Source organism: Lagopus leucura, unplaced genomic scaffold (assembly GCF_019238085.1).
Source record: "Lagopus leucura isolate 7727_CA_CO unplaced genomic scaffold, USGS_WTPT01 Super-Scaffold_810, whole genome shotgun sequence".
In the NCBI taxonomy this organism is placed as follows: domain Eukaryota; kingdom Metazoa; phylum Chordata; class Aves; order Galliformes; family Phasianidae; genus Lagopus; species Lagopus leucura.
Genome location: NW_024962261.1, coordinates 9,638,775 through 9,666,142, shown reverse-complemented (window position 1 = coordinate 9,666,142; position 27,368 = coordinate 9,638,775). Strand labels below are relative to the sequence as shown.

The following is a 27,368-nucleotide window of genomic DNA, read 5'->3' as shown; positions in this document are numbered from 1 at the left end:
CTTTGGCTCTGAGCTCTCACACTCCAAGCATACAAATAATTTTATTTTGTATCAAGCTGGGTAAGGTGATCCTGAATTACTAGCAGTGTTTTCTTTTCAGCTTTGATCTGTAGCAAAGGTCACTGTGCTATTGTGAGTCTAAGTCTTGGAAGGAGGCTTGTGAGTACAAAGAATTGTGACTACCCTTGTTCTGGCTGGTGCTGCAGTACTCTGGTATGGGTGGGCTCAGTGCTTACCCCTAAGGTAGACTGTGAATGGCTTTCTTAGCAGCATTTACAGATGGAGACAAGTGACAGATTTTACTAAGACCAAGAAACGTGGAGAGACTCAGCCACAGCACTGATCTCTTCAGAGCAGGTGTACCTGAAACCCCAGGTTAGCTACTGCAAATGCCACTGTAGAAGGTGAAAAAGCAGGAGAGATTCTGCACCTCCATTAGTGAGAGTGAGCTGAACACATCAGAAATAGTTACAACAACAACTGCATCCAATTTGTGGGCTGTTAGCCAGAGGGAATCCATTACCAGATCATTGTTCGTTTATTCCTGCAGAAAGGCAGGCCATGGTTAGTATCCAGCAACTTTGAAGGGAAATGAAGTCACTCTAGGGGAATATCGGGAACCTCAGGAATCTCGTGCCTACGTTGCAAGATTAGCTTACTGCAGCCTAATTCCTCCTTGTGCTCACACCAGCTTTAACTTGATATAGTCATACCATCACCACTGATTGTACTGTTATGTAACTATTGTCTTCCTTCACTTTGTGAGAGTGGCTAATAAAGACAAAATAGTCTAATTTTGGCCATGCTTCATTTCCCACAGGCAGTGTGGCCCTACCTAATGCTGTGCTGGTAAAATGGTGGCCATTGTGTCTTCCTCTTTCTTCTTGTTCCATAAGGGAAGCAATAACAAAGAACTTTCTTATGTGAAGAAAAGTGACTCAATCCTACAGAGTGTGCCAAGAGCCATCTCTGAAGAAATGGATCCCTGCATTTGTTAGGCAGTACTTTGATTGTGTGATGCTTTCCATTGTAGGAAAAATACTTGATTGTTAGGCCATGTGCTGAGATCCCACCTGCCTGTGTTGTTCCGCATGTGTCCAAATTCCTTGGCATCTGTAGTGTCTAAGATAACTTGTTTGTGGAGAATCATGGGAGTTCATTGTGTCACAATTGCATGGGTTGTGCTGGAAGGAGCTACTAGGAGTCTACCTTCATTTCTGTACATCTGCAACACCCCTGCTGCTCCTGACTCTGGTGACTCTGTTGTGCCCCAGGAGGAGCACTGAACACAAGGTGTATCTGTCCATGTGTCTTCTGGTGGAGGTGGTGGCTCTTATCCAAGGTATCAGGCAGATCACCAAGCTGAAGGGGCTGGGATGCTTGACAGGGACTTGGCTAGAGCCCAGTAGGGACTGCTGATGGAGATAAGACTCCAGTCCTGCATAAAATATCTGCTTTTTCTCAAAGGCTATGTTTTTGGCTGGGCTTTATCTCCCAGAGAAGCGCTGTAATCAAGTGACCAAATTAAGTGGGAGTCACTGGTGCTGAACTCTTCTGAAGAACCAATCTCCCTTAATTTCCTAAATGATATTAATTCTTGATTAGGATTCTTGGGATATGCAATTTCCTATAGAAGCTGCAAGGTAGAGTTTATCTCATTTTACTGTCAGTTCCCTGTGCTTTAATTAAGGCATAATTTTTTTTCTTTTTTCTTTTTTTTTTTTTTGCCAGTCTTTGTCTCCTATCTCTCCTCCTCTCTTTCCCTGTTTAAAAATCACCCAAGGCAAACACTCATTTAAAAGACAATTGTAGGCGTCTTGCTTGATCCTTTCCCATCATTTCAGGTGTTTTGTGATGAAGAATAAGCATCAGTAAGCTAACTTTTTGTTCCCATATTGTTTACTCAGAAAAAATCACACTAATCAGGCTGCTGTGTACACTCCTAATTGTTCATCTGCAGTCTCTACAGTTCCATTTTATGGCCAAAGCTCTTCAGCAAGGAATGTCCACCTTCCTGCTATTGCTGAATGGAAAAGAGAGCCTGATAAATTCACGAGAGTTTGTAACAGCATGCCAGAAGGGACAGTGTTTATTGCTGGAGCACTGTGCAGCTGTGGGCAAGGCATGGGAGGAGAGAGGAGAAAATGTCTGTCCTAGAAGAGACAGAATTCTGCTTGGCAGGAATCAGGACTTACCTCCTTGGTTCCTCTCCAGAATGAAGTTTTTCCTTTTTAAAATATTTCTGCTGGGATAATGTTTCTGGGTCAGCTATTTCTTATGTTTGAAATGAAAGATCGGTTACTGAAGGCCTCTTTCAGCTGCTAGGAGACAACTGAGTCTAATCCAGTGGCATAAAAGTCAGAGAACACAGGATAAAACCATTAATCCTTGTCTTTAACAGTTGTTTGTGAAAACCTACTTTGCTTTCAATCAGCAAGAGCCACAGTAACAGTGACTGAAGGGAACACCTGGATTGCTTTTGCTTTCCTCCATCCTCAGTCAGGACTTTCCTGCAGCGATTAGCTTTGATTGCTTTGGCATGTAATACTGGGTGTTGTAGCTTATCCTCTGTAGGATAGTAACCAGCTCAAGCATGTCTGTGCAGAACTGTCAGTTAAGCCAGGTTGTGGTGATGTGCACACTGCTTTAGGTTCTGCTAGTAACATAGATTCTGACACTCCTTTGCCCAAGGCGACATGCACATCTATTTAATTTTGTGTTCCTGGAATTTGGTTCAATTCATATAAAATTAAAAACCCCAAAACTATATGCGTCTCCCAAACAAGCTCAGGTATTATGTCTAAGAAAGCAATGAAAGATAAAAAGAAGTCTAATGCTCTCCACTGACTTTCTGCCTCTGAGCAGGGAAGGTAAAACTTTCAAAAGGCCTTAAAGTGTAAAATTTTGTAATGATGAGGCAGGAATGATGATTTTTCTGTGTGGTCTGGAGGTGGTCTGAGGCACTGCTTATCCTGGTAGGAAGTGGGCATTTAGAGATGGGTCTGTTTCTGCTTCCATGGCCTGCATTTCTCTGAGTTATTTTTCCTGTCCAGCCTTTTATCTCTGTGCTTTTAGAGTGTTATTCAGAAGATTTCTCCTAGCCCACCAGCCTTCTATGTCAGCAAGAAGTGAAATCCAAGCAGTTGTCCAGGAGTTTTCTGCTAGGACTAGCTGCAATTACATGGCTCAATACCAGGCTCCTAAGAATGCTGGGGAGGGAGAGGGAGGGATTTTCATCTGTGGATGCAAAGTCTCAGTAGGATCTTGTACAAGTTGATCAGGCGAGTGAATCATTTCATGTTTAGCTTTTCCATCTTGTTGGGTAGCCAAGGATGTCAGTTCTTCTCTAGTTTAACCAAAATGCTTTGCAGCTCCCAAGCACAGATGTTTCTGTGTGGACCTTCCCGTTTCTTCTGCTGTCACTATGAAGGATACAGAATAATGGTAGTCTTCAGCAGTGCTGTGCTGTGCCACCTTAAAGAAGGAATTTTAGGCTCTTTTTGAGCTGGGAAATCTCTAATACAATGTCACACATACATTTTGGTCCCTATGACATATTACTCCCACCTCCATGTAGGTAGAAAACAAATTCTGAAAAACATTCTTTGATCTTCCACCCACTGATCTGCTTGAAATTTTAGTTCTGTACAGCAATTCAAGGAGTAGGAATATAATTTATACCATATTTAAAAAAAAAAAAAAAAAAAAAAAAAAAAAAAGGAGAAAACATTACTTCCAACAGTTTGGGGAATTATTACCATAAATCTTTGGTATTCCTACCTTCTGTTAGTCATCACACTTTTGCAATGACATGGGATTTCTCTGTGACCTAGATACACTGTTTCCTTTCAGGCAAACGTACTATGTTGCCACTTGACTTTCTGTATGTGTTTTTAAATATATGTTTACAATATTTATTTCATTTTATTAATATTAAATATTTAATATTAATATTAAATGGATATTAAATGGAACATCTAGTTTCCTACTGAGATCTTACTTCTTTGATTGACAACATATTTCTAAGATCTTGGTAAAAATGCAAGGCAAATCCAAGGCACCTGTTTTCTGCCCTGCTGACTGATTGTCTTTGGCAGGCATTGTGAGGGCTGTGATGGCTTGCTCCTACGGCTGAGGCAAGCCAGACATGCCTTCATAGGTGTATGCATTGGTGGAGGACAGGGATGCTGGAGGCTATGCCTATGTATCCTCTGTGGGCTGTTCCTGCCACAGGGAAAGGCATGCAGTGCAGGCAACACCCACGTGAAACTTTCGTGGCTCTCAAAGTGGCCTGGATTTTTTCTTTTTTTTTTTTTTTTTTTTTTTTTTTTGGTGTGTGTTTGTGTTTGCTGTGTGAATCACAGGGAGGCATTGAAGAAGGGCTGTTTCTTAATGCAGTCCCCAGGGGAGTGCTGAGTGGTGAGGGGTTTAAGTTGTTGACTGTAGTGTGCTCTCTGTGGCTATAGAGGCAGCAGTTGTTTGTGGCTGACAGTTGGCTTTGCAAGGGTGTTCGGTTTGCTTTACTGGGGCCATTTAGGAATGTTTTTTTGTGGGGGGATGGGAGGGATTTCTAGATTTCCTTGCTCTCTCTTGTAGCTATATTTGGCAGCTTTAACTTAAGGAGTTTGGTGGTCTCTGTGAGTTGATACTTATTATATGGCTCCATTCATTTCTGCCAGCTGTATTTGCAGTACATCCTAGTTTCCAAAAGAATGATGCAGGAAGATAAATTTTTTTCCTCTTAAGACTATGCTGCTTGGCCAAGGAACTCAGTGAGACCCCAGTCTGCAACACTGAGCTGTTTTGTGATATACTGTGAAGAATCTAAAGATGGGTAACTGCATTCCTTTGCTTGTAATGCTAATCACTGTAAAGAGGGCATGGTTTCTTTGAATTTCTGTTACTGTTAAAGAGCTTTTTCCATTAAACTTGTGCTCTTCCATCATTCTCAGCAAAACAGTACATCTTAGGAATAATTTATTTTGGCTCAAGGTATAGCATGAATTCTGGAGAAACAGAGGTACTAGAATTGATTGATTATTCCACCAGCCAAAATGGTTTCACTCAGGCTGCTTTTAGTGACTTAGTGATGTAAAAAGCCAGTAGTAAACCTTAGCATCTGTGACTGCAAGTCAGCCTGTCACAGATGTGCTTTTAGCCTGCTAAAGTAAAACATACAATCTTAAGTTACCCTCGTGGGCACATAGGAACAGTGCTTGTATTTTTATAGTACTATGACTTTATGTGCTTTGTTTCATGGTTGAGGTGGTCTCAAAGTACATGCCAGTGCAGTTACAATAGCTTAGTTGACAGGGGATAGCCTCAGGCTGTAGTAATTTGACCAGTTTCTATTGTAAGGATTACTTTCCATACTGTATGAGAAATCAGTCATCTCCAGGGATTCCTTCAGACTATATCACACAAGTACTACAGTATGACCTGCAAAAGACTCTTTCTTGAGGACATCAACAAGTGTTTTTTTGCTAGTGAATCTGCTGACAGCGAGGTAAAACCAAGCATCTCTATAAATGTTGGGTAATAATCTCCTGCAGATAGTGGAAAATATAACTATCTTATGGAGGAAACTAGGAGGATAATTTTGAAAATTTCAGTTGATATCTATTGTTCTCTCACCATGCATAAAACTTGTTACCATTAGGTTTCCGTGTTGACCTTGTTGCTTATGCATGTAAAAACAAAATTGTCGCTCTACTATTTCTGCTATTAACAGGGATGGCAGTTGGAGACATTAAGATTTAATCTCAGTTGTCAGCTCCCCTTGGTTATCAGACCTCAGAAATCATTATTTTAATATACTGTAATGTCAGTTAAGTAGTGTCACTGTTGATCAGTTGTTGAGCTTTAGTTCTGTAGCCATCACGTATGAGTAGTTTATCCAGTAAAATTAACTTTACCTTTCACATCTGTTTTTGGGGAGAAGAGCAAAACAGGCATGAAGAAAGAAGAAAAGCAATCTTCTTATGAAAGAAGATTTAATGTTTATTTAGCAAACAAGAGTATATAAAAGCAGTGTTAAATACTGCTGCTTTCCTGTGCTGCACAAATATGTCATTACTGACTCTTGAGTGTGTATTTTAGGTAATTGATGTGTGTATGTGTATTGTTAGCTTTTGTTGATGGTATTGTTGCTGGGTTCAGCTTCATTTGCTTTAGCCCAAAGTTTCAATTCATCTTTAAGCTTATGGTTTGCATGTTAGAGATGCTGGTAGAAGGTACCCATGAATAGGGTCACTGTCCTTAAGGTCATCCATGTGATGTCACCATGCTGTTCTTGCTCAATGCCAAACGAGCATCTCTATTCTGCTCCTTGGCTACCAACTCTTTGCTGATCTCTGATCAAAGAGAAGACCATGGCTTCTTGCCTCAACTGGAAATTCCATTGGGTGCAGACAGCTTTTATTTTTTTTTCTGGTATTGCACAGACATACCAGTCCCTCCTTTAAGAAATTACTTTTATCCACCTTTACATTAACAACCCACTTCTTTTCTCCCTCAGAAATCCCTGTTGTTTAGTTACAGATGCAAATCAATCCTGCTTGATATTTCTAAAATGCTGGGAACTCTGGTGTTCAAGAGTGATCTTTCCGTAGAGAAAAAGCAATTACTGTGTACACAGGTCTACTCGCTCAGTCAAGACTTAAATGACTTATATGACTGTATTAAAATTTACAGATGAAAATTAGGGACACTGATAAAAACCTAGGTTAAAGATACTTATGGTTTCAAAAGCATTGTCTCAAGGAGCTCTCTGTGTTTGAGAGTATTAGCCTACAAGTGTTTTCCATGCTCTGTCTTGAGGTGAGAGGAAACAAAAAATGAACATGAGGCAACCTGTCACCCTTGATATTTTGGATTGCTTCTTGTTTACCGCTGAACCAGACCTGGTCTCCTGTAAATTCAGGTTCCCATCCTGCCTTAGGTTCTGCTGACCTTAGCTTGGAGAATGCTAGATAGTGAACTACAGCTTAGGTGCTGTTGATGCTGGCAAGGGAAGAGAATTGTTTTGGTGATCCAGTCTAGCTTGTGTTTAATAATGAAATTGCTCTGTAAGTTGCACACTGGCCTAGGTCTGCATGCGATACCTAAAGAATATAATTATTTCAGATGCATTGAAGGTGCCTGGGGAGGTGGCTTTATAAATCTGAGAGCAAGATTATTCTGCCTGGGCGGGGGGCTGGTAGGTTAGGGAGTGATGTGTGGCCATTTATGTAGCACCTGTCGGGACCTGCTGCTTAGCTCTTCTGGAGCTGTTTGATTGGAGCGTATTTCCACTAAGAAGATTTTCTTGAAAAGCTTTTGCACTAGCAGTGGATAATATCAGTTGGGTTAAGTAGCATAAAATGCTTTCTGGGAAGTGGTGCAAGTAGCTTTGAGCATGAAGTTGATTGTTGTCAGAGTAGAAGAGTCTTCTGTTACCTTCCTTGCAAGGTCAGTTTGTGTAGAATGGCTGGAGTTCATCTGCAGCGTGGTGCTTATGTGTGAGATGGGGATGGCCCTTCTGACCAGACTGTCATTGGAAATTCATTTTGCTCTTTCACTAGATGGGAGAAGTCAATAGTCAAGCAGGATAAAGGCTGGACCTGTGGAGAATCAGAAATTTCTCAGGGAGTTTTTGTTCTGATGTTTTCATTCCTTGTTCCCTGCTTCAGTGAGCACTGCCCTTCAGCATTGCCCACAGCAATCATGGCCTGCAGTCAGCATCTGTGTTTATAGCATCTCTGGTGTAACATGATCAAAGGGTGACTGCTGGTGCATGCTGGGGAGAGAGTGGTGTCTTCTGCAAACAAAAACACATCTATGAACGTAATGCGGCTGTCTAGTCATTTGTCCTCTCAGGCCTGATTGCAAGAGGGTGGGAGAGTGTAACTATGTAAAACACCCACTCAGTTCATCTGCTTCTTATTTAGTCCTGGGTGCTGCAGCACAGATGGAGGCTAAGCAAGCTCTTGGCTTGATTCTACTGAGTCTGAGTGGGATTTGAGCATGAGACAAGGCCAGAGGCCATCCACCTAGCTGGCAAATGTGGTTCAGTGTGAGGTATTTGTGCCAGGGCAGTGGCCTCTTGTCCTTTGCCGCAGTCACCACTGGCATGTAAGCGTGCCACATGGTGAATGTAAGGCCTGGCTTCTTGGGGCATGCTGCTGGTTCACTGGGGAGAGGACAGAATGAGGGATAACTCTATGGGCTTCTCCAAAGAACCTGAGCATGTGGTGGTAGGTGCATTATGATGGGACAACAGGCTCTGGGATCCTCCAGACCTGTGACCCTGTTGCTGGCCTGGCTTTGCCTGTCATGGGCCAGGTTGCCAAAGTCAGTGTTAGCCAGGGTGAGGACCTCATGCTGTCCTGCACCCTGGTTTCTTGTGCTGCCTTTTCAACAATCTGCTTTCCCTTCTAGAGTTCAGGACAATGTCCCATTTGACTGCTCCTGCCTTGGCACTTGTAGGAGCTTCTCCACCTGTCCCAGCATGTGTCCATCAGCTGCTGCAACCGCATGCTGAGCATAGTAGAGTTAGTTCTCTCTTATTGTAGCATGTTGCCATGGCAATGTTCAGTCTGCTGCGCTCTGGGTCTCCAGGAGCCAGAAATGATGGTGCTTTTGCAACATCGAGGTAAACATCTCCCTTTTCCCTTATATACACATCCACCCTGGTGACAGCACTGGTTACAATTGATGTCGGCCTCCCTTTATCCCACGCCTGGGAGAGCACAGCTCTAGGTGCTGGCAGCATGTCTGACCCACTGAGAGGTTTAAGCAGTTCCAGCTGCACACAAGGATGCTGGCAATTGCCCCACAGCCACGGAGCCTTGTGGGTTTCCTGCTGGGGAGGAGCAAGGTGAAGCTGGAGGATACTAGTAGCTGGAGGAAGCTAGTAGAATGATGTGATCACAGATACCAATAATGTCGGGGTGAGAGCTGGACCTACAGCTGCCTGCTCTCAGACCTGCTGCAGATCTCCATGGAGAAAGCATCTCTTTTCCCCAAGCCCCTGCTGGAGTGACAGGCCCTGGCCAAGAATTAAGAATACCTTGGGTTGCTGAACAAATTCACTGAGGATGGATGTAATGGGGGCATCTCCTTGAGGCTTGTATGTGTCCCAGACTTCATCATGATGCTGTGGGCTTTCACTTGTTCCTCCAGTGCTTTGAGAACCCATCAGTATTTTAACACCCAGAAGCCTGTAGCTGGCAGGTGATTAAACACTCTTTTTGCAGTGTCCTTTGTTATTTCAGACAGTAATGAGCATGGCAGGCTGTTGCAGGCAGGGAAGTGTGGCTGTGTGAACTGAAAATGAATCTCTTGCTTGGTATGCTGGCATTTGTTCCAGCATCTTTCTCTCCTCCCCTCTCCCTCTTGCATGTGTATGAAGGGGGCGTCTGTGCTCGAGAGAGGAGTGGAGCAGGGGTGGAGTTTCTGTCATCCCTTTTCTTTTTTTTTTTTCCTTTTTTTTTTTTTTTTTTCCCCTATCCAGTGACGTGAGCAATGCCTGGAACAATCAGGCTGGCTCCAAACAGTGTGCCTGAAGATGCTGGAGGAAACAGCCTAGTGCTTTTTAAGCAAACACTGATTGCTTGAGCCTGGGCTCTCCAGACACAACCTTTTCCAATTCCTCTGCAGGGGATTGGGAAGTGCCATTAGCTTTCTTCACCCCCATCCCATCCCATCCCATCACTTTTGGAAATGATTGGAGTTAACAGTGTTCAGAGCACCAGCAAAGTCCGGGTGAGAGCCACAGGTTCAGTGAAATACTCCCGAGAAGAATCCCTCTGGCGGCAATCCCATCGGTCAAAATCTATGAAAATCTCCAACTCTTCTGAGTTTTCTACTAAAGAAAGCAAGGTAAATAGCTAAATATTTATAGTGTTTCTCTCTGCCAAGAATGAAGGTGATGATGTTGAGAAGGTTATATAGAAATTAAGGGCTTTGGATAATCTGCAGTGATTACAGAGTTGCTGTCAAGTCAGAAAGATCTCCGGGCTTGAGGAGAGACTGAAAGTGGAAAAGGTCGGATGTGTGTGGTGGTAGTGGTTGGGCTTTAAAGGAATGCCCTGTCACTGAGCTTGGTGCAGTAGTAAGCAGTGAAAACTTGCTACTGAATACTAATTGGAACTTCAGGAAAGGAGACTGAGTTAGCAAGCAACATCCTTGTGATTATCCATCTAATGGGAATTATGAAAAATAGTTTTTGCTCTTTCTCTGCAGGTCTGTATTATAGTAGGTATGGATGCTAGATAAAAACATTGTCTTATTTGCATGTGTGATTAAACATTGCCGTCAACTATTTATCAGGAATGCATCACTTCTGTGATTATAGGAATACGATTGCCTGTCTGTTAGTGGCACAGGCTATGCCCAGCTGCTACAGTGGTTGTGTTCAGCATTTCCTTGCCCAGCACAGTTGTTTGTTTCCTAGATGAACAGCCCCCACTTCATGCAGTATCACTTCTTTCCATATGCCATCACTACTGAGAGGTACCTGAGAACCTCTGGGCAGAGCTTTAATACCTGTCTCCCTCTCAAATATGCTCAGTGATTCTAAGGATTGGATGAACTTTATGCAGTGACCAGATATGCCCCTAATTTTATTCCTTCTGCAAATTGATCCTATTTGGGATTAAAAGATAAAATCATTTGGTGAGGTATGCTGAATGAGGATGAAGTATTCCAGGACAGAGAAAGATGTTTAACCATGTCTTGAGTCTGCATACATGCAAAGAAGCAGGCATGCACACAGATCTTCCTGTACTGTCCCTTCTCTAAATCTTCTGTCTGTTCTGAAAGAAACCTCCTCTGCTATCCTGAAAATATCCTTTTGCTGTGCAAGAGTTCCTGACACATCACACTCTGCCAGATTACAGCTTATATGATATTTCAGAGGCTCAACTGCAGAGCTTTAATCAGAATGATGCACACAGAAATAACTGATATTCTATTCAGTCTTGATCTAGGAATTTCTGTTTTGAGAGACATATTCACCATAACTAAGAAACAGTGTTAACAGTAATGGTTATGGCATGGCCATCGTTCTTGGTCTGTTGCTGATGCAGCGTCTCCTACTTAAATACTGCTACCTTGGCATGTGCCAAAATAAGGGCTGGGTCTTGCAAGTACCCTGCTCTTGGACATGCTTTCACATTAGGTACCAGAATAATTCTAGTCTATTTGCTGGGAGGATTTCTGTATGTGAAGTTTCTGCCTGTAAGAGAAACTTGGGTCTTTGGCAGTGAGTGAGGCACCTAATCTCTGTACCTCTCTGCTTCCTGTCCCAGGCTTAGTGCCCACTGTGTACACATGGTGTAATGTCCTCAGAGCGGAGACTTTCTCCCAGGGGTGATGTCTGACTCTGATAGCTGCTGCTGCAATAGCGATCACTGTGATCATCCCTCTGTAATATTCCCATTTCTCCCTCCTGAGTGCTGAGCATAGAAGGTTGTGGTGAGGGGTACAGCCACTTGAGCTTCTGGCTCAAGAGGTTTGAAGTATATTGCAGGTTTGGTTTTGTTTGTGGCTCTCTTGCCTTATTTCATGTTAAGATATCTATCTATGAAGTACCTAGAACATGTAAAGGCTGTTTTATGGAGAGCTGAGATGGTTCTTTCTTTGTCCATCATTGGTACCTGCCCAGCAGATAGGATCATAAGCATGCATGATTTTATTCCTCTTGTCTGTTTTCCTCCTTTTGTCTCTATTACAGGCTGTAACATTTCTTGTAGACAGGATTGCAAGTGAGATTTGTATTTTTGGCTCTGTCACTGTTTGGATGTGTGATTGTGGACAGCCCTGTTCTTTCCATGGATCCTTTCCCCCTGCTGTGCTTTGTCTGACGAACTATTTTATTCAGATGTCACTGACTTAGAGTCGGTTGATTTGTGGTTGAGTTTTAGCTCTTCTCTACTGCTGTATCACTGGAGGTTATTGCCTATGTGTACCATTGCGAAGGAGGTCTTTTACTTGGTAAAGTCCATGTGTACGTGCTTGTACATCACTTCTCACAAAATGCGTTCAGTTCTGGGCTGGATTGTTATTAATATATATATATATTTTTGGATGATGGTACCATAATGATCCCCTCTGTCTCAGAGATTTTTGTTTGTAAATTTGTCCTTCGTCATATTCTCTGGACTTGTTTTCCCCTTTGTCTGTACTGCCTTGTACTTTATATGCTCTCAGTACAAAGGAGCTACGGTACTCAAGACCTGTTTCCCTGTTTCTGTAACTGCTTTAGCTGCCAGGGTTAGGAGACATATTTAATCTATTTGTGCCCCAGAACTATATTCCACTGATGCCTTTGCACTTAGATCACAGTTTATTTTGCTAATCTAGAGAGTATTACATACCCTTGTGCTCCAGCCAGTATGAACAAGGCACGAGCATGGTGACTGTGTGTGAGATCTGCTTGCTGCCAGTATCAAAGAAGTCAGCCCAAAGACCCGTAGTCTCCCTTTAAAAATTAGAAAATGTTTCTGTGAACTTGCATGCACGTACAGTTGTATGTAAGAGAATAGGTAATACGTGCTGGGTGTATATTATAGGCAAGTATCAGTCTCAGGCCAGCAAGAGAATCTGTGAAAAGAATATTGTAAACTGATATTTTCTTATTCTCTGGAGAGCAGTCTCAAACCTGGCCTGCAGGCAAAATGACTTGGAGGACCTCAGGGTCTTCTGTGTGATCCAGCATGCTCAGCAATCTCATCTCCTGACAGACACTGATTTCCTGCAGCCATAGGTGGAATTGCAGAGTGCCTGTACCTGTCCTGCCTGCAAATGCACAAGTCTAGTAAAACAGTGTCTGAAATTAGCAGTGTGGGTGCTTCACTATCAAGGAACATCGTCCTAGCATTTTTCTGTTCGTTTTTAATAATTCAGTATGCTGCCTTTACTAGTATCATTAAAGAAGCACTCTAGCTAGTACAGGACAAATCTTTCTAGCAACCCCCTTGTGTCAAGATTACAGAGGAAGCGTTTATTGTATGGCATTAATTTCGTGGCTCTTGGGAGCCCCGACTAACCACCTTTTTCTGTTTAATGATGACGTATCTGACACAATCTTTCTTTTTTTTTTTTTCCTGCCTTCATTCCCCATCTTCTTCACATAAACCAGATTTTTTAACAGAGGAGTTTCTCTTAGAAATGTTCTCCGGTTGGTGACGCACTTGAAATTCCCTGGGTGAAATGATCTCTTTTTCCTTCTCGCTAAAACATTTCTATCAACCCGATCTCCACCCACACCAAAACAACATTCATTGGTTCCATATGCTGCTGAACAGCTCTGTGCTGTTTTATGAATAATGTATGCCGGCTTGTTAGAAGAATGTTTGTTGTACAAACCAGTGGAATTTAAAATTGAGAGTGATATCAGCAGACATGCCTTGCTGTGCACTAACCTATGGGCTTCTTGGGGTACTGCTTTGGCATCCTCACTGCACCCCTGTGACAGGAAGGAGGAAATGCTGCATAAGGCATCGAACATGAGCAGACTTTGAAGCTAGTAGGATGCTACAGGCACTCAGTGTTCTAAGTCCTTATATTCAGCTCACTAGGTGTTACAGATCCATGCATGGAGAGAGGAGAAAATGTAAAGATCTGAATGTTGGGGGAAGGTAGCAAATAGGAGATGGTGAAGTAATGTAGATCAAATGCAGCTAACATTTCTGGGAGAGGGTCATTCTTCAAGGTGTATATATCTTCATATAGCAACGTATCTTACTCCCTTCAAACCTGTCAGAAGGTAGTGACACTGAGGGACACCCTGGTCTGAAGGACTGGCATGTTAAATACAACACCTATCAGGACTGTATAATGACATCTGTGGTGTTTGGTGTTTGTGGTGTTTTGCTTCTGCGATCTACTTCATTCCTGTAGTGTCTGCTTCATAAGTTGTGCTTCTCCCTCCAGTAAATGGTGTATGGTGGGAGCTGGACTGGTGCCTGGCTAACTGCTGTAGTCGTCGGGGTAGAGCTGATGGATTGGTTCTGAATGAGTGAGAGAGCTGCATCGGCAGCAGCATCTCAGGGAGTGGAGTGAGGTGCACTCTGTTCTCACCTATGGAACACAAAGGAGACAGATGGAGGAGATGCTTCTGAATTTGTCTTGCCTTAAGGTATATACAGACTGCTTTTTCCAGTGTTAGCTAGCCCCTTCCCACATCCTGCAAGCTTTCCTGCTTCCAAGCTGAAGAATAGATCTTTGTCCAGAGTGCGTCTGAGGCTCACCTGTGTGCCTGAAATCAACCCTTCTGCTACCAGCCTGAAATGAAGAAGAAATGTCCTCAGACAGGACTTGTGACAGTAGCTGCAGGGTGATGTGGGCCAGCCTCTAAGAACATAGTTGCAGCTTCATCCTCCATCTCCTGGCTGGCTGGAGCATCTGATGGAAGCTGTAAAAATCACTTGGTACATCTCATAGAATCATAGAATGGTTTGGGTTGGAGGAGACCTTTAATTCCAATCCCCCCCCATTTTAGACAAGGACACCTCCCGCTAGACCAGGTTGCTCAAAAAAAGCCATGTTCAGCCTGACCTTGAATGCTTCCAGGGATAGGGCATCCAAAACCTCTCTGGACAGCCTGCTGCAGTGTCTCACAGCCCTCACAGTAAAGAATTTTTTCCTCATGTTTAGTCTAAAATTTACTCTCAGTTTAAAATCATTTTCCCTCATCCTGCTGCTGTGAGAATTCCCTCCCCAGCTTTCCTGTTGGCCCCCTTCAGATACTGGAAGGCTGCTATAAGGTCTGTCCAGGGCCTTCCCTTCTGCAGGCTGAAGACCCCCAACTATCTCAGCCTTTCCTTTTAAGGGAAGTGCTCCTGACCTCTGGTCATCTTCATGGCACTCCTCTGGACTTGCACCAACAGCTCCATGTCCTCCTTGTGTTGGGGGCGCCAGAACTGGACCCCAGTTGAGGTATCAAGGGAGCAGAGTTGAGGGGCAAAATCATCTCCCTTGACCTGCTGGTCACGCTTCTCTTGATGCAACCCAGAATACGGTTGGCCTTCTGTTGGCAAGCATACATTGCCTGCTCATGTTGAGTCTTTCATCAACCAATACTCCCAAATTCTTCTCCTCAGTGCTGCTCTCAAGCCATTTTCTGCCCAGCCTGTATCTGTGATTGATATTGCGCTGATTCAGGTGCAGGACCTTGCACTTGGCCTTGTTAAACTTCATGAGGTTGGCATGGGCCCACTTCCCAAGCCTGTCCAGGTCCCTCTGGATAGCATTCCCCTCTAGCATGTCAACTATGTTACTCAACTTGGTATTGTCTGCAAACTTAATGAGAGTGCATTCAATCCTCCTGTCTGTGTCGCCTACAAAGATATTCAATAACACTGGTCCCAGCAATGATCTCTGAGGAACGCCACTTGTTGCTGGTCTCAACTTGGACACTGAGCCATTGATCACAACACTCTGAGTGCAAGCACCTAGCCAACTCCTTATCCACTGAGCGGTCCATCCATCAAATCTATTTTTCTCCAGTTTGGTGATTGAGATACCATGCAGGACAGCGTCAGATACTTTGCACAAGTCCAGATAGCTGGTTGTTCTTCCTTTATCCAGTGATTCTGTAACTCCATCATAAAAGGCCACCAAGTTTGTTGACATGACCTACCCTTGGTGAAGCCATGTTGGTTACCACCAATCACCTCACCTATATTTTCCATGTGCTATATTTCCATTTCCTGCAGTAGTCAGATGGTTCTTTCCCAGGAATGACTGTAGAAATCAGGGCAAAACTGGATGTGAGCAGAGAGCCCAACAAACGAAAAACAGGTCTGGGTGATTCTGACTCTCCAAAGTTGGATTTGGTTTTGCCTCTTTACCTATTTGGCAGTCATTTCTGCTGCCTTGCCTTTTGTGCACAAAGCAGGTGTAAAAAAAGAGTATCAGTGGTGTATTTTCTTCTTAACAGGCTTTTCTGGATACATGCAAGTGTGACCATAAACTGGCAATTACAGAAAATATGCTTCAAGAGCCTGTCTTATTTGATCTTTTGAAGGAAGGGCTCATGCAGTGCCCCAGGAGGTCTTCATTTTCTTGTGCTCTCTTGGCCAGGCTTTGTTACCTGAACAGTTTACCTTGAGGAGTACCTTTGCATTCCCAATATCTTTGTTCCTGTGTACACACCTGGTTGTGTCTTCCTCTGCTTTGCATGCAGAGACTGACTCACAGCACAGCAGGCAGCTGGCAGGTGCTGAGAGCAGCGTGCTTAAATGGGTTCAGGTTTTTGCATGTGGCAGAGTTTTGAGGAAGGTAATGATGCAAAGTGACCTTTTATGTTTTGTTTCTTGTCAGCTTTGTAAATAAACGGGAGTTTTCAGGAGAGCTTTCTGCTTAGTGTTGTTTCCAATTGCAATAAAGATACTGATTGCTGAGAGACTGTTGAAATCTAGATTTCTAGTTTACCTACTTACCAAAGGGTAAATAAGGATGGAATTTAGTGACTTCTGATGGAGCTATAAGCTTTTTGCTTTCTTTTAAAAAAAAGAAAGTCCACATTTGTTGTCCAGTTTATGAACAAAGAAATCCCACTTTATTATTTCTTTTTTAGACACTATGAGTTGTTAAGCTAAACTGTAGCTAAAGGAGACAACATTGGAGTTGAGAATGATTCGTACTATTCTGTTCTATACACCAGATAATTTGTTTTATTCTCCCTTGAAAACTACTCTTGTTTCTCGAGGAAGCTTAGAGAAGTGCTGAGTATGATGGACCCAGAGATCAGCAGTTCTCAGAAAAGGAAAAACTCTAGGCTATAGATTTTTGAGTTCTGTAATATGGCTTAGAAGGTAAAACACTGATATTGGACACTGCTGAGTTGCTGGTAGCTGGGGGTCTGGATCTTGTTTACAGTAGCCTTGGGTGCTGAGAAAGAGACTCTCCAGTCATATCAGTCCAGCTTGGAAGGTGAGACCAGTGAAATATTAGTTCTGACATTCCCTGCTGTGGTTCAGCCTCCTGATTTTGGCTTAGGTGGTTAATCAGCTAAACACTTCCCAGGCAAGCAGGTAAGAAGCTCTGACTGTTGTCAAGTTGTAACTGTGCTTTAAATCAAGATCTTTTCTTTGTATTCCAGAAAAAGAGTCATGAGTTTGTAAAACCTATCCTTGAACCTAGTCAAGTCCCTCCCATAATCTCCGATCAGCTTTGTTGCAATTTAGTGAAGCACTTAAGTGATTGTGTTCAAGTTTGTTTGATTTAATCATACTCTGGAGAGATGTCTGCTGAAAAGAGCTGCTGTCTGAATTGGGGTCTTGGGAAACAGCCATGAAATGACAGAGCAGGTGCTGGGCTGTTCACATCTGCCACTGGTTGCAAACTATGGGAGCAGGAAAGTAATCTCTGTATCTTCAGAGAGCCCAGTAGATACTGGGAATATGCTAATGCATAAACAGTGTTGGAAAGAGAATGCAAAGCAGCTCTGAAAGGCTCATGCATTCAGTGGCCAATGCACAGCAGTCTCTGCTGGAGAGGTGGGTTGAGGGGTCCTGTTTGAGTGCGGATGCATCACCATTCCTTAAGAGTCTGCTCACCAAGTTCTCAGTGAACATGTTCTGTACACAGCTGCCTGAGCTGCGGATACTTTCTAAGGTTTGCTCTTCCATTTTGCAAATAGTGGAGACTTGCTGAGAGGTTGCATTTGACGCTCCATGGGGGACACAGTCCAGTTTCCAGTGTATGCCATATGACTGGATTGTTGTATGTTACTCTCTAAAGAAGGAAAATGGAGTCTGGCTCAAATGTAAAGATTGGGACAAACACATGTCACTTTCCACAAGGCAAAAGCCTGGGGCATTTGTTGTTCCTTCACCAATCTGGAGTTCTGCTTTTATGTGTCTTGCTCTTTGGCTGCAATGATCCTTAGAGACCTCCTTAGCAGCAAAATCCATAAAAAGCAATACTGCACAGGGCAGGTGTTCGTTTTCAGAAATTGTGACCTAATCTGATATTTGGGCCAGAGGGCAACGAGAGGCATTTCTAACACCTGAGGGCAGGCTGTGTTGTAAAAGGCTGTCCAGCCAACTGGGGGAAAATTCTATCTCTTTACCCTGTACTGAGAAATAGCTTTCTGTCTTCAAACTATCGGAGAACGCTTTAATAGTAATAGAGGAAAAAGGCCAAGTAAAAAATAATAACAATGCCTTAATTAAATCATTGGAAGTGTTGTGGCTTTTAATTTGAAGTACTGGGCAACCACAGGCAGTCAGTGCTGCTTTTCTGCTTATGTGGAAAAATGGACTGCTGGCTGCACAGTAGGAAAAATGTAAGCCCTTTGTGGGGTGCTTTTTTTTTTCTTTTTTTTTTTTTTTTTTTCCTTCAGAGTATCCTTACAATCTCTTACTAACTCACATCTGAATATTAACCAAGTTGCCTACAGAATGCCACAAAATTCCTTTCCTTCACCTTCACATGGCTCTTTGCCTTTGGGTTAGAGATTCTCGTACAGATTTGGATGAACAGACAGTGAGCACTCAAGAGTTGAAAATGTTTCATCACATTGCTATGGGTAGTGCAGGAAAGCCTTTAATGGTGGGAACCTCTCCAGCAGTGTGAGCAGCATGGGAGATGATTCCTCCTGATAGTCATATCTGTTCCATTGCTCTGAGGAACCTACTTCTATGGTACAGAGTGCCTGAAAGTCGTTAAATATGCAGCATCAGCATGAAACAAGTTTTACTAGTGTGTTTGACCTACTTGTGAATGATTCAAGCAGGCCAGATTTTCACAAAGCTGAATATTAAGAATCTTCAAATAGATTGTGCAATATATGGAAAGGAGTCAGTGGATCATAGGAGGAGCAGTGAAATATTTTCATGGGATTCCCATTGTGAATTCCATTGTGATAAACACACAAGACTAGCTTCAACTCTGTAGTCTTCCAAATTATTCTTGGTTTGGGTCAGACTTAAGACTACTTAAGTGCTAACGTTTCTGTTGAGCATGTCATAGCTATTATAGTATGTGATTTTCAGACTTCTTCGTACTTGATGTGCTACTTTTTGGTAATCATGTGCATCAACAGTTCTGCTACACATTAACATATTTCAAGGTTGTGTAGGAGTTATGTGCCAGAGGGAGTAAATCTAGCTATGTATATAAGGTAAATCACAAATGTGGATTATAAGTGCGAGAATCAGGGACATTCCATACCAAAATACTTTACTTGAGTCAAGTGCCCTATTTGAACAAATCCATTAGCTTATAGATATTGCAGGCTTTTATCCATTGTATGTATCATCTAATGAAGAGCTGAAATCAGATATTCTTATCCAAGTGATGCATATCCTTTATCTCAGAAGAAACCTGTCTCAACTATTTGATCTTTCCCCAGGCTTAATTCACCCTGCCTTTTTGTTGTAGGCTGGTTATCAACAACAGAATTGGGATCCCTGTTGTCAAACCTAGTAGCTTCTGTCCTTTAATGTAAAAGAGTAATTTTGTTAGCAGATAGCAGTCTAGGACATTGAAATAGAAAAGCTGCATATAGTTTATTTTCTGTTTTACACTTAAATTAAATACATTTATATCTGAATGGGAGGAAGTATTCACGTGTCTCTGAGGTTCAGAGGCTTTGGATAGTTATCCTGGTATATTTTTATGGGAAAGCCCATTTGGTGAAATCTTGTCCTCATTGCTGTCAATGGCCAAAACGTCTAACTGGGTTCAGCAGGAATTAGATGTGACTTTGAATTTCATGGTGACATGCAGGACTCTAGTTGTGTGGATTTTGCAAACTTTTGGGATTATTTAAGAATAAAAAATAAAATGATTCTGTTCCAGAAAATGAGTGTACTCTCAAACTCTTTTGTTGTTTTTTTTTCCTTGAACAATTTCTGCTCAAGACTTTTATCTTTCCGTAAGCAGATGTGGTTCTTAATCAGAGACTGCTCACTTGCTGGTAGAGTTAAGTAATTTTTATTAGCATATTAATGTATGATTAGCAGAGATAAGAATAATTACATCTCCTTTCTTTCCCTTTGCAGGCCCTCTACAATTCAATCAAGAATGAGAAGCTTGAATGGGCAGTGTAAGTATACTGCTTGGCATTTAGAAATTTAAAAAATAGTATCCGTGTAGTAATCTTTTTGTAATTCCTACTTCAGTATCTGAGTAGGCTCCAAAGCCTGTAGAAAATAGCCAGTGTATGCGCTCAGTTTGCTTTTCTGTTAATGAATGACCTGGCAATACTGCCTCATCTGTTTCTCCAGTGTGGAGAGAATTAGTGATAGGAGCCAACTGCGTTTGTAAGAAAAGAGGACATTTCATTTAGTAGGAAACTGCAGCCTGAAAAGAGTGAAATTAAATCCTCCATTGTCCAATGACTGCATAAATAAAACAGATGTTGATTTCACTCTTTATCTTCCAGTACATTGTGTCAGAACCACTGAATAGAAACACACGTCTTGGATTGAGTTTCCTGCTGTTGGTTTATTGTCTTGGTTTGTCTTCTGATTAAATATGGATAACCTGACAACAGTCTGATACGAAAGATGATAAATTGAGCAGTCTGATATCTGCTGATATTAGCTGCTTGTGACAGGCTAACACATGTTAATTGCTGAAATACTGTGGATAAGAAAGAGCTTCTATTTCTTACTACGTTAAATTGACATTCCTCTGTGATTAGGTTTTATGTGGTGTGGGTATACCAGCAGTGAGTAGAAGAGTCTGCTTTAGATCTTGCCTCTTGAAGAGCAGTGGATTCTGGTATAAAATAGAGGAATGACATCTTTATTTATTTTGGCTGTACAGAATACTTGCATGCGTGGATTTACCTGAAGCCTCACCTTCCTGAGACTACATGTATATGCATCTTTTGTGCTAGCAATCCTAACACTGCCACAAGTCCTGCAAACCCACTGGTTTCTGATCTTCCAGAAGCTTTTAATTTTCAGGTGGCTCTCTTGTCAGGGCATAAAACCATGCCTGTAGGGGCTGTTAATTGCAACTGAGACTGGAGCCCCTGTTTGGAAGTCTGTTGGATAAATTTGGAGTCGTGAGGAAGGGGTACTGGTAGTGAAGGTCACCAAGAAGCGCAATGTCTATAGAGCCTTTAAAGAAGCAGAGTGAGTGCAAGAGTCTCACTTCTCACAACAGCAGAGCTCTTTGCAGGATACTGTCAGATATTTTAGACCCAGCAGAATCTGCTGTATGACTTTCACGATCTCAGAATTTTCAGCTCTTTGCAGGAGACCGTATTGTGTCCACTGGGCAGCTTCCAGATAGGAACTGGCTCATACCAACCTGGCACTGCTCCCATTAGATTCAGTCAAGGTGATTTATAAGATAGCCTGGTCTTGTTTAGGCAATAACTCCTTTGGCATTTACATAGCCCAGTACATATCCCTTGATAATGAATTATTTTGAGGAAAAAAATGCAAAGCAGGCTAGAGGAAGGGGAAAACAGAATCTTAAATAAAACTTTGGGATACGGATATAAAGCAACTCAGAAGGATACTGAAACTGATGTGAAAATTACTGTGGTGAGAAATGAAGCTAATTCTTGACAAAGCTAAAGAAGTAGTACCTTTAGCTAGCCTTAGGCAGCAGAGATCTGTCTGGAAGAGGGCGTGTTAAGATGTCTCTCCTTACTATTAGACAGCTCTCTGCTGATGTAAAGTAACTCTAGAGAGCCTTAAGACTGCCTGAACTGAAGGGAGAAGACACATTACTTTCTCTCAAAGAGAAAGGTGGTGGGAATGAGATGTGATCAGTTTTGCTGTGACAGAACCGGGGATGATCTTCACAGATCTTCTTTCCAAAGAATATCCGTTTGCTTTCCTTGACGGAGTTGGCTGGCAGAGAAGTGAGGCAGTGTGGAAATAGGACTGCAAAACCTCAGCAGAAGCTGCCTCGTGACCCCGGTGTGATGAAGAAACACCTTTCCTCTAGTGAGAATAACCTTGAGACTCCAAGATTCTTATTTATGAGCTAGGCAACAGTTTAAGAGTGTCACCATCGATGCGTTGTTGGGGGATTAATGACCGTCAGTAAGTCCTTAGGCAAGGGAGCCTAATGGTGTTGAGTGTGATGGGTAGAACTGTCACCTGATCCTTATCTCAGTAGTTACAAGCTAGACATATCATCATCCTAGATGGGTCACTGTCCCTTTCTAGTAGAATTACAGTGTGGTCCTAAGCCCACTAAGAGAAAAGACTACCATTGATTCCAATTCTGTAGTCAACAGCAGTGGCATCTTAATCAGCAGATGTGCTCCTTATTTATTTCCTCAGGCGTTCTGTAGGAGGAATATTTTTTCATACTTTATGAATAAAGAAACATGAATACAGCTCTGGAAAATTGCACTGCAGTTCTTCTTCTGCAGTAGTTCTAGTTTTGAGTTCTCCAAAATGTTAAAAGCAAGTCAGTAGCCATGATCTGTAAAACAAATGGATCAGACTCTGAATTCATGAAGTAGATGTAGATATGGAGAGCACTCTCCTCCAGATCCCAGAGTTTTTGTTTGCTTTTCACAATAGAACTGCCAAGAAATGTTCTGCCATTTACTTTGGTTATTTGCTATTTCCTCTTGCCTTTATAAAAGCAGCATAGGAAAATTAGCACATCAGATATGACTTTTCTGTTTCTTATCCTGTTCCATATTTCTTTTGTACAGAATACTATTCTAGAACTCTCCTGTGTGTTGTACTGTGGTTCATTTCCTCAATCACAAGTCAAACATAAAGTAGCGAGGAGAAATCACTGAAATATTGGTAGAAATTCCTACTTACCACAGTGAATCTAGTTAATTACTATTAGTCATTGTTTCATCCACTTAGTTTAATATCCTGATTTCAGTGTGCTGATGTCACAAGAACCCTCAGTTGATGCAACTTAGCCATGATTATTGTGTTGTAATTTCTCATGCTTCTTAAACTTCCCCAAGGCTTGTGATTTTTTTCATAAGATTTTTCATGATTACCTCTTGTTCTGCTCTGCATCTCCTCTAAGGCTAAATAAATTCAATACTCTGTGAACAGTTATGTTGAGAACAGATAACACTGAGAAGAGGGACCTGGATGTATTCTTCTCAGGCTGTAAGGGCTGTTGCAACGGAGAAAGGTGTGAATTATTCTTCATACCCGTTGTGGGTGGGCTTATGTTTAAAAGAAAGGAAGTTTGAATTTAACATGAAGAAAAACTTTCTATCAATAAGCCTTGTAACCCTGGAAATAGCTTTGACAGTACAAGCTACGTATGTTTACTCACTCAGGTTTTCATGAACTATTTGAGCAAATATCTGAAAGATAATGGATTAGGAAGGGTGGGTCCAACCTTGGAGCCAGAGAGATAGATTAGCTGATATTTTAACATCCCTTCAATCCCATTGTCTACAGTTTTACAGCCCAGGTTTTGTAGGTGTTTCTCTTCCTTTGGCTTTTGCACCAGTTATTGCCAACTGGAAGGTGGATAAGCAAAAGGAGTTTGATTTCAAAGAAGCCAGAGCTGAATGTTTGATTTATGTGATGTCTGCATGGAAATGCAGCAGTGAACTTTGTTGTTCTCCTTTATTTGTAATATTATGTCTGCTTCCTGTTGCAGACAATAGGAGTAATAAAATAACCATCTTAAAATAGACAGAGTAGTGATCTAGAATTAATACATGAAATCCAAAGTTGCTCCTTACAGAATCTCAGTAACCAAATGCTGCATTTGAGCTAGTCATAATGTGATAGCTTCCTCCAAGCAGGACAGTACAGCTTTCAAGTTTCCCATGGTCTGTGACCAATTGATGACACAGTTTTCTTTCCACAGAAGTTCAGACATGAAAACACTAATCAACTGCACTGAAAAATCAACTCCTTTGAGCTAGACAGAAATAGGTTTTTTGGTATTACTTTGAGACAGTAATACTGGAGAAGAACAAGGCTATGGAAAAAGGTTTCTGCCGAATTACTTCTGAGTTTCCTGTTACAAACTGGAATGCTGAGATGGGCTGTTGTTATGACATCTGTGTTGAACCTCAACTTTTTCTAGGTGAAATCCAGAAATCTCTCCCCGTTATGACTGCCTTTTTTTTTTTTTTTTTCCCCCTCAATGTCTAGGATGTTTTCTGTTTGCAAACTAATTGATTTTATAGACAAGTCAAGTGGTGGCTGCTTGGCTCTTGTACAATTAGGCTCCACCCCTTCTGGCAGCACAGGTGAATTGCCTTCACCTGTGCTCCTGTGGCTGACTCATTGCTCGCCTCGGGTGATCAATCAGAGGTTCAGGCCGTGATTCAGCAGTTCCCATACAGCTCTCTTTTCTTCTGTCCTCTATTTGGGAAATATGCCATTGGAAACTTCTTTCCACTGGTTTCTTAAGTCAAGCTCCTGATTGTAAAGTTATCCATCCAACAGTTTTGTATAATTATATGCTACAAATATGAATATTCTTTTAAATTTGATGTAATTCTTTTAAATTAATGTGGTCAGTCTTTTGCCTAGCCATGTCATGTAAGTTTTCTACTTGAACAAATGAGAAGAAAAATGGAAGGTTTGACCATATCTTTCCTGTTGAAAGTATTTTCTAAGGCAGATCCTCAAATCAGGCTACAGAGCAGTTCAGAAGTGTTTTTGTTACTGATAAAAGTGGATGTTGTTTTCCTCCAAGACCCCAAAACCACGTTGTATGGCAGCATCTTTATTTCTGGATATGTTTCAAAACTGTTTTTAAGAGGCAGGCATTTTCTATGGTTGTTCTAAGATCAAGCATGTGGGAAAGAAAACTACTCTTTCAATTCAGCATCTTCAAAAGGGAGAACAAGCAGATTGTTGCTTTGGTTGTGCTGGTTCTCAAGAGAAACCAGCGGTATGATTTATTGTTCTGTCTGCAGATCCTTTTCCAAGGAGATAATATAAAGGAAGATGAAGCTTAAGCTCTTCCTTTTGCAGATGTCAGTTACCATAGGGAGTGTCTTGGAGAAGCACTATTAGAAGCCTTTTCTTGTCACCAGTATTCTGCCAAGCTGAGATTATAGTAGTCGCTTACCATCCTTAGCCTCCACAAGAGGATTTACAACCATTAGCCTCTTTCAGTCCTCAGAGAAGTTCACCAGAGGTATCAGTTCCTGGCCCAGAGCCTGGAATGATATCCCTCTGCTGGGAGGGACAGAAAGGACTTAAAACCTCTTCACGTTCTTGCAGACTTCATGATAATATCTTGCTAATGAAATCTGTGTTAGAACCAGCATTTTCACCCAAAGGCACAAAGATTATTCCGTATCTTGTATTAAGGCATTGAGCTTGGCTTTGACAGGGATGTCATCACTGCCTGTGTGATAATAGATGCATGACTTGGAGTACACTTGCATAGAGACACTAGATGTTGACTGTTATCTGCATCACAAAAGACCTTCAAGCTAGGGACAGTACATGACTTGAATAATCTCTGAGAGCCTTCTGAGATTAAGGAAGTAGTTTTACCCTTCACAATCTAGAATTTCAAGAAAAGATCAGTTTTCAGGTGTATGTATCCACAGGCCAGCTGAATTTTCTGCACCTATTCCTTCTTACAACCATACCCTAAAGCTGGTGCAGAGTAAACTCGGTTTAACATATCTTCATTACAGCCTATCCATTTTTGGACTGTTCTTCAAAGGAATTATGTTTTGTACAGCCCTACAAGAACATGTCAGCCTTACATGAGTATGGGAAATGATCCAGGCCAAAAAAACAGTGACCGATGTTTCTTAGCTGCTTCCCATAACATAAGCCAGAAGGACAACCACCTCAAGGGTGTGTTATCGGGGATCCTCTTGAATCTCTCTAGAGAAATATGTGCCCTCTGCTCCCTTTTCGTTTCTGAAGAGCTTTATATACCAGTGAATGCAGCATGGGTAATAAACAGGTATACTTAGAATGTGTTTGCCACTGCAGTCATGGAGACATAGGGGAACTTGCATGATTGGAATGCTGTCAGGGGTGACTACATACTTTTTAGGGGAAAAAAAAGTCCAGCAAGGTGAGATGGGGGAGTCACTATATGAGACAGCATCTAGAACATATCCAGCTCTGCCTAGGGATGAATGACAAACACGTGGAGAGCTTGTGGGTCAGAATTATGGGGCAGGCTCATATGGGTGATGCTGTTGTGGGTGTTTATTACAGGCCACCTGATCAGAAGGAAGAAGTTGATGAGGTGAGTTGATGAGCTGCTTTCTTCAAGCAGCTGAAAGTAGCCTCACAATTGCATGCTCTGGTTCTCATGGGAAACTTCAGTCACCCTGATACCTGCTGGAAAAGCAACATTGCCAGGGATGCATAGTACAGGAGGTTCCAGTAGTATGTGGAAAATAGCTTCATAATAAAAGTAGTGGAAGAGCCAGCGAGGAGAGGTGTGCTACTGGAACTTGTTCTTACAAACAAGGAAAGATTGGTTGGGAACATGAAGGCTGTGGGGAACCTCGCATTTAGCGACCATGAGATAGTTGAGTTCAGGATCTTAAGTGGAAGAAAGAAGGCAGTTAAGTGGGATTGCAGCCCTGGACGTCGGGAGTGCCATCTCTGACCACTTCAGTGGCCTACTTGGAGGTATCCCATGGGCTAGAGCACTGGAAGGTAAAGGGACCTAGGAGAATTGGTTGACATTCAAGCAGCACTTCTTCCACCCTCAAGATCGGCGCATCCCTAAGAGTAAGAAATCCTACAAAAGTTGCGGGAGAGCTCTGTGGATGAGCAATGAACTCATGGAAAAACTCAAATGGAAGAAGAAAGTCTATGGAATGAAGAAAAGGGGTCTGGCCACTTGGAATGTAGGAATATTGCCAGGGCTTGCAGGGATGCCACAAGGAGGGCTATGGCCCACTTGGAATTATATCTAATGAGCAAAACCAAGGACAAGAGAGCCTTTTTTATGTCAGTAGCAAAAGGAAGACTAGGAAAAATGTGGGCCGACTGCTTATTGAGGTGGGTACACTGAGAATGGAGAAGGCAGAGCTACTCAATGCTTTCTTTGCTTTACTGCTAAGACTGCTTCTTGAGAATTCCAGACCCTTGTCACCATAAAAGAGTCTGGAGAAAGGAAGTCTTTACCTTGGTTAAGGAGTATCTGATCAGAGATGATCCAAGCAAACTTGAAACACAGTTCAGTCGACCCTAATGGGATGCAGTCATTAGTGCTGAGTGTGCTGAGCCATTACACATACTCTGTGAAAAGTCATAAAGAATGGGAGAGGTGCCTCAGAAGTGGAGGACAGCTAGTGTCACTCCAGTTTTCCAAAAGGACAAGAAAGAGAACCTGGGAAACTACAGGCTAATCATCCTGATTTCTTCACAGCATATTGGTAATGATACAGCTTATTCTGGATGTCATCTCCAAGCAAGTGGGAGAAGATGATCAGGAGTAGTTAACATTCACCAAGCAGAAATCAT

The 27,368-nt window shown here is 42.2% G+C and overlaps 1 protein-coding gene across 15 annotated transcripts in view; it reads left to right on the top strand.

The window, feature by feature from the left end:
- Positions 1–27,368, top strand: part of PSD3 (pleckstrin and Sec7 domain containing 3) — a 141,706-nt gene that overhangs the window by 56,080 nt on the left and 58,258 nt on the right. For all 15 annotated transcript variants that reach the window (XR_006177929.1, XR_006177936.1, XR_006177937.1 and 12 more), the window contains one exon: positions 19,998–20,041. Coding sequence is in view for 5 of the 15 variants with exons in the window: in XM_042866137.1 (XP_042722071.1) it covers positions 19,998–20,041 (44 nt within the window). In the remaining 10 variants the exon portion in view is untranslated. The remainder of the gene's footprint in view (positions 1–19,997; positions 20,042–27,368) is intronic.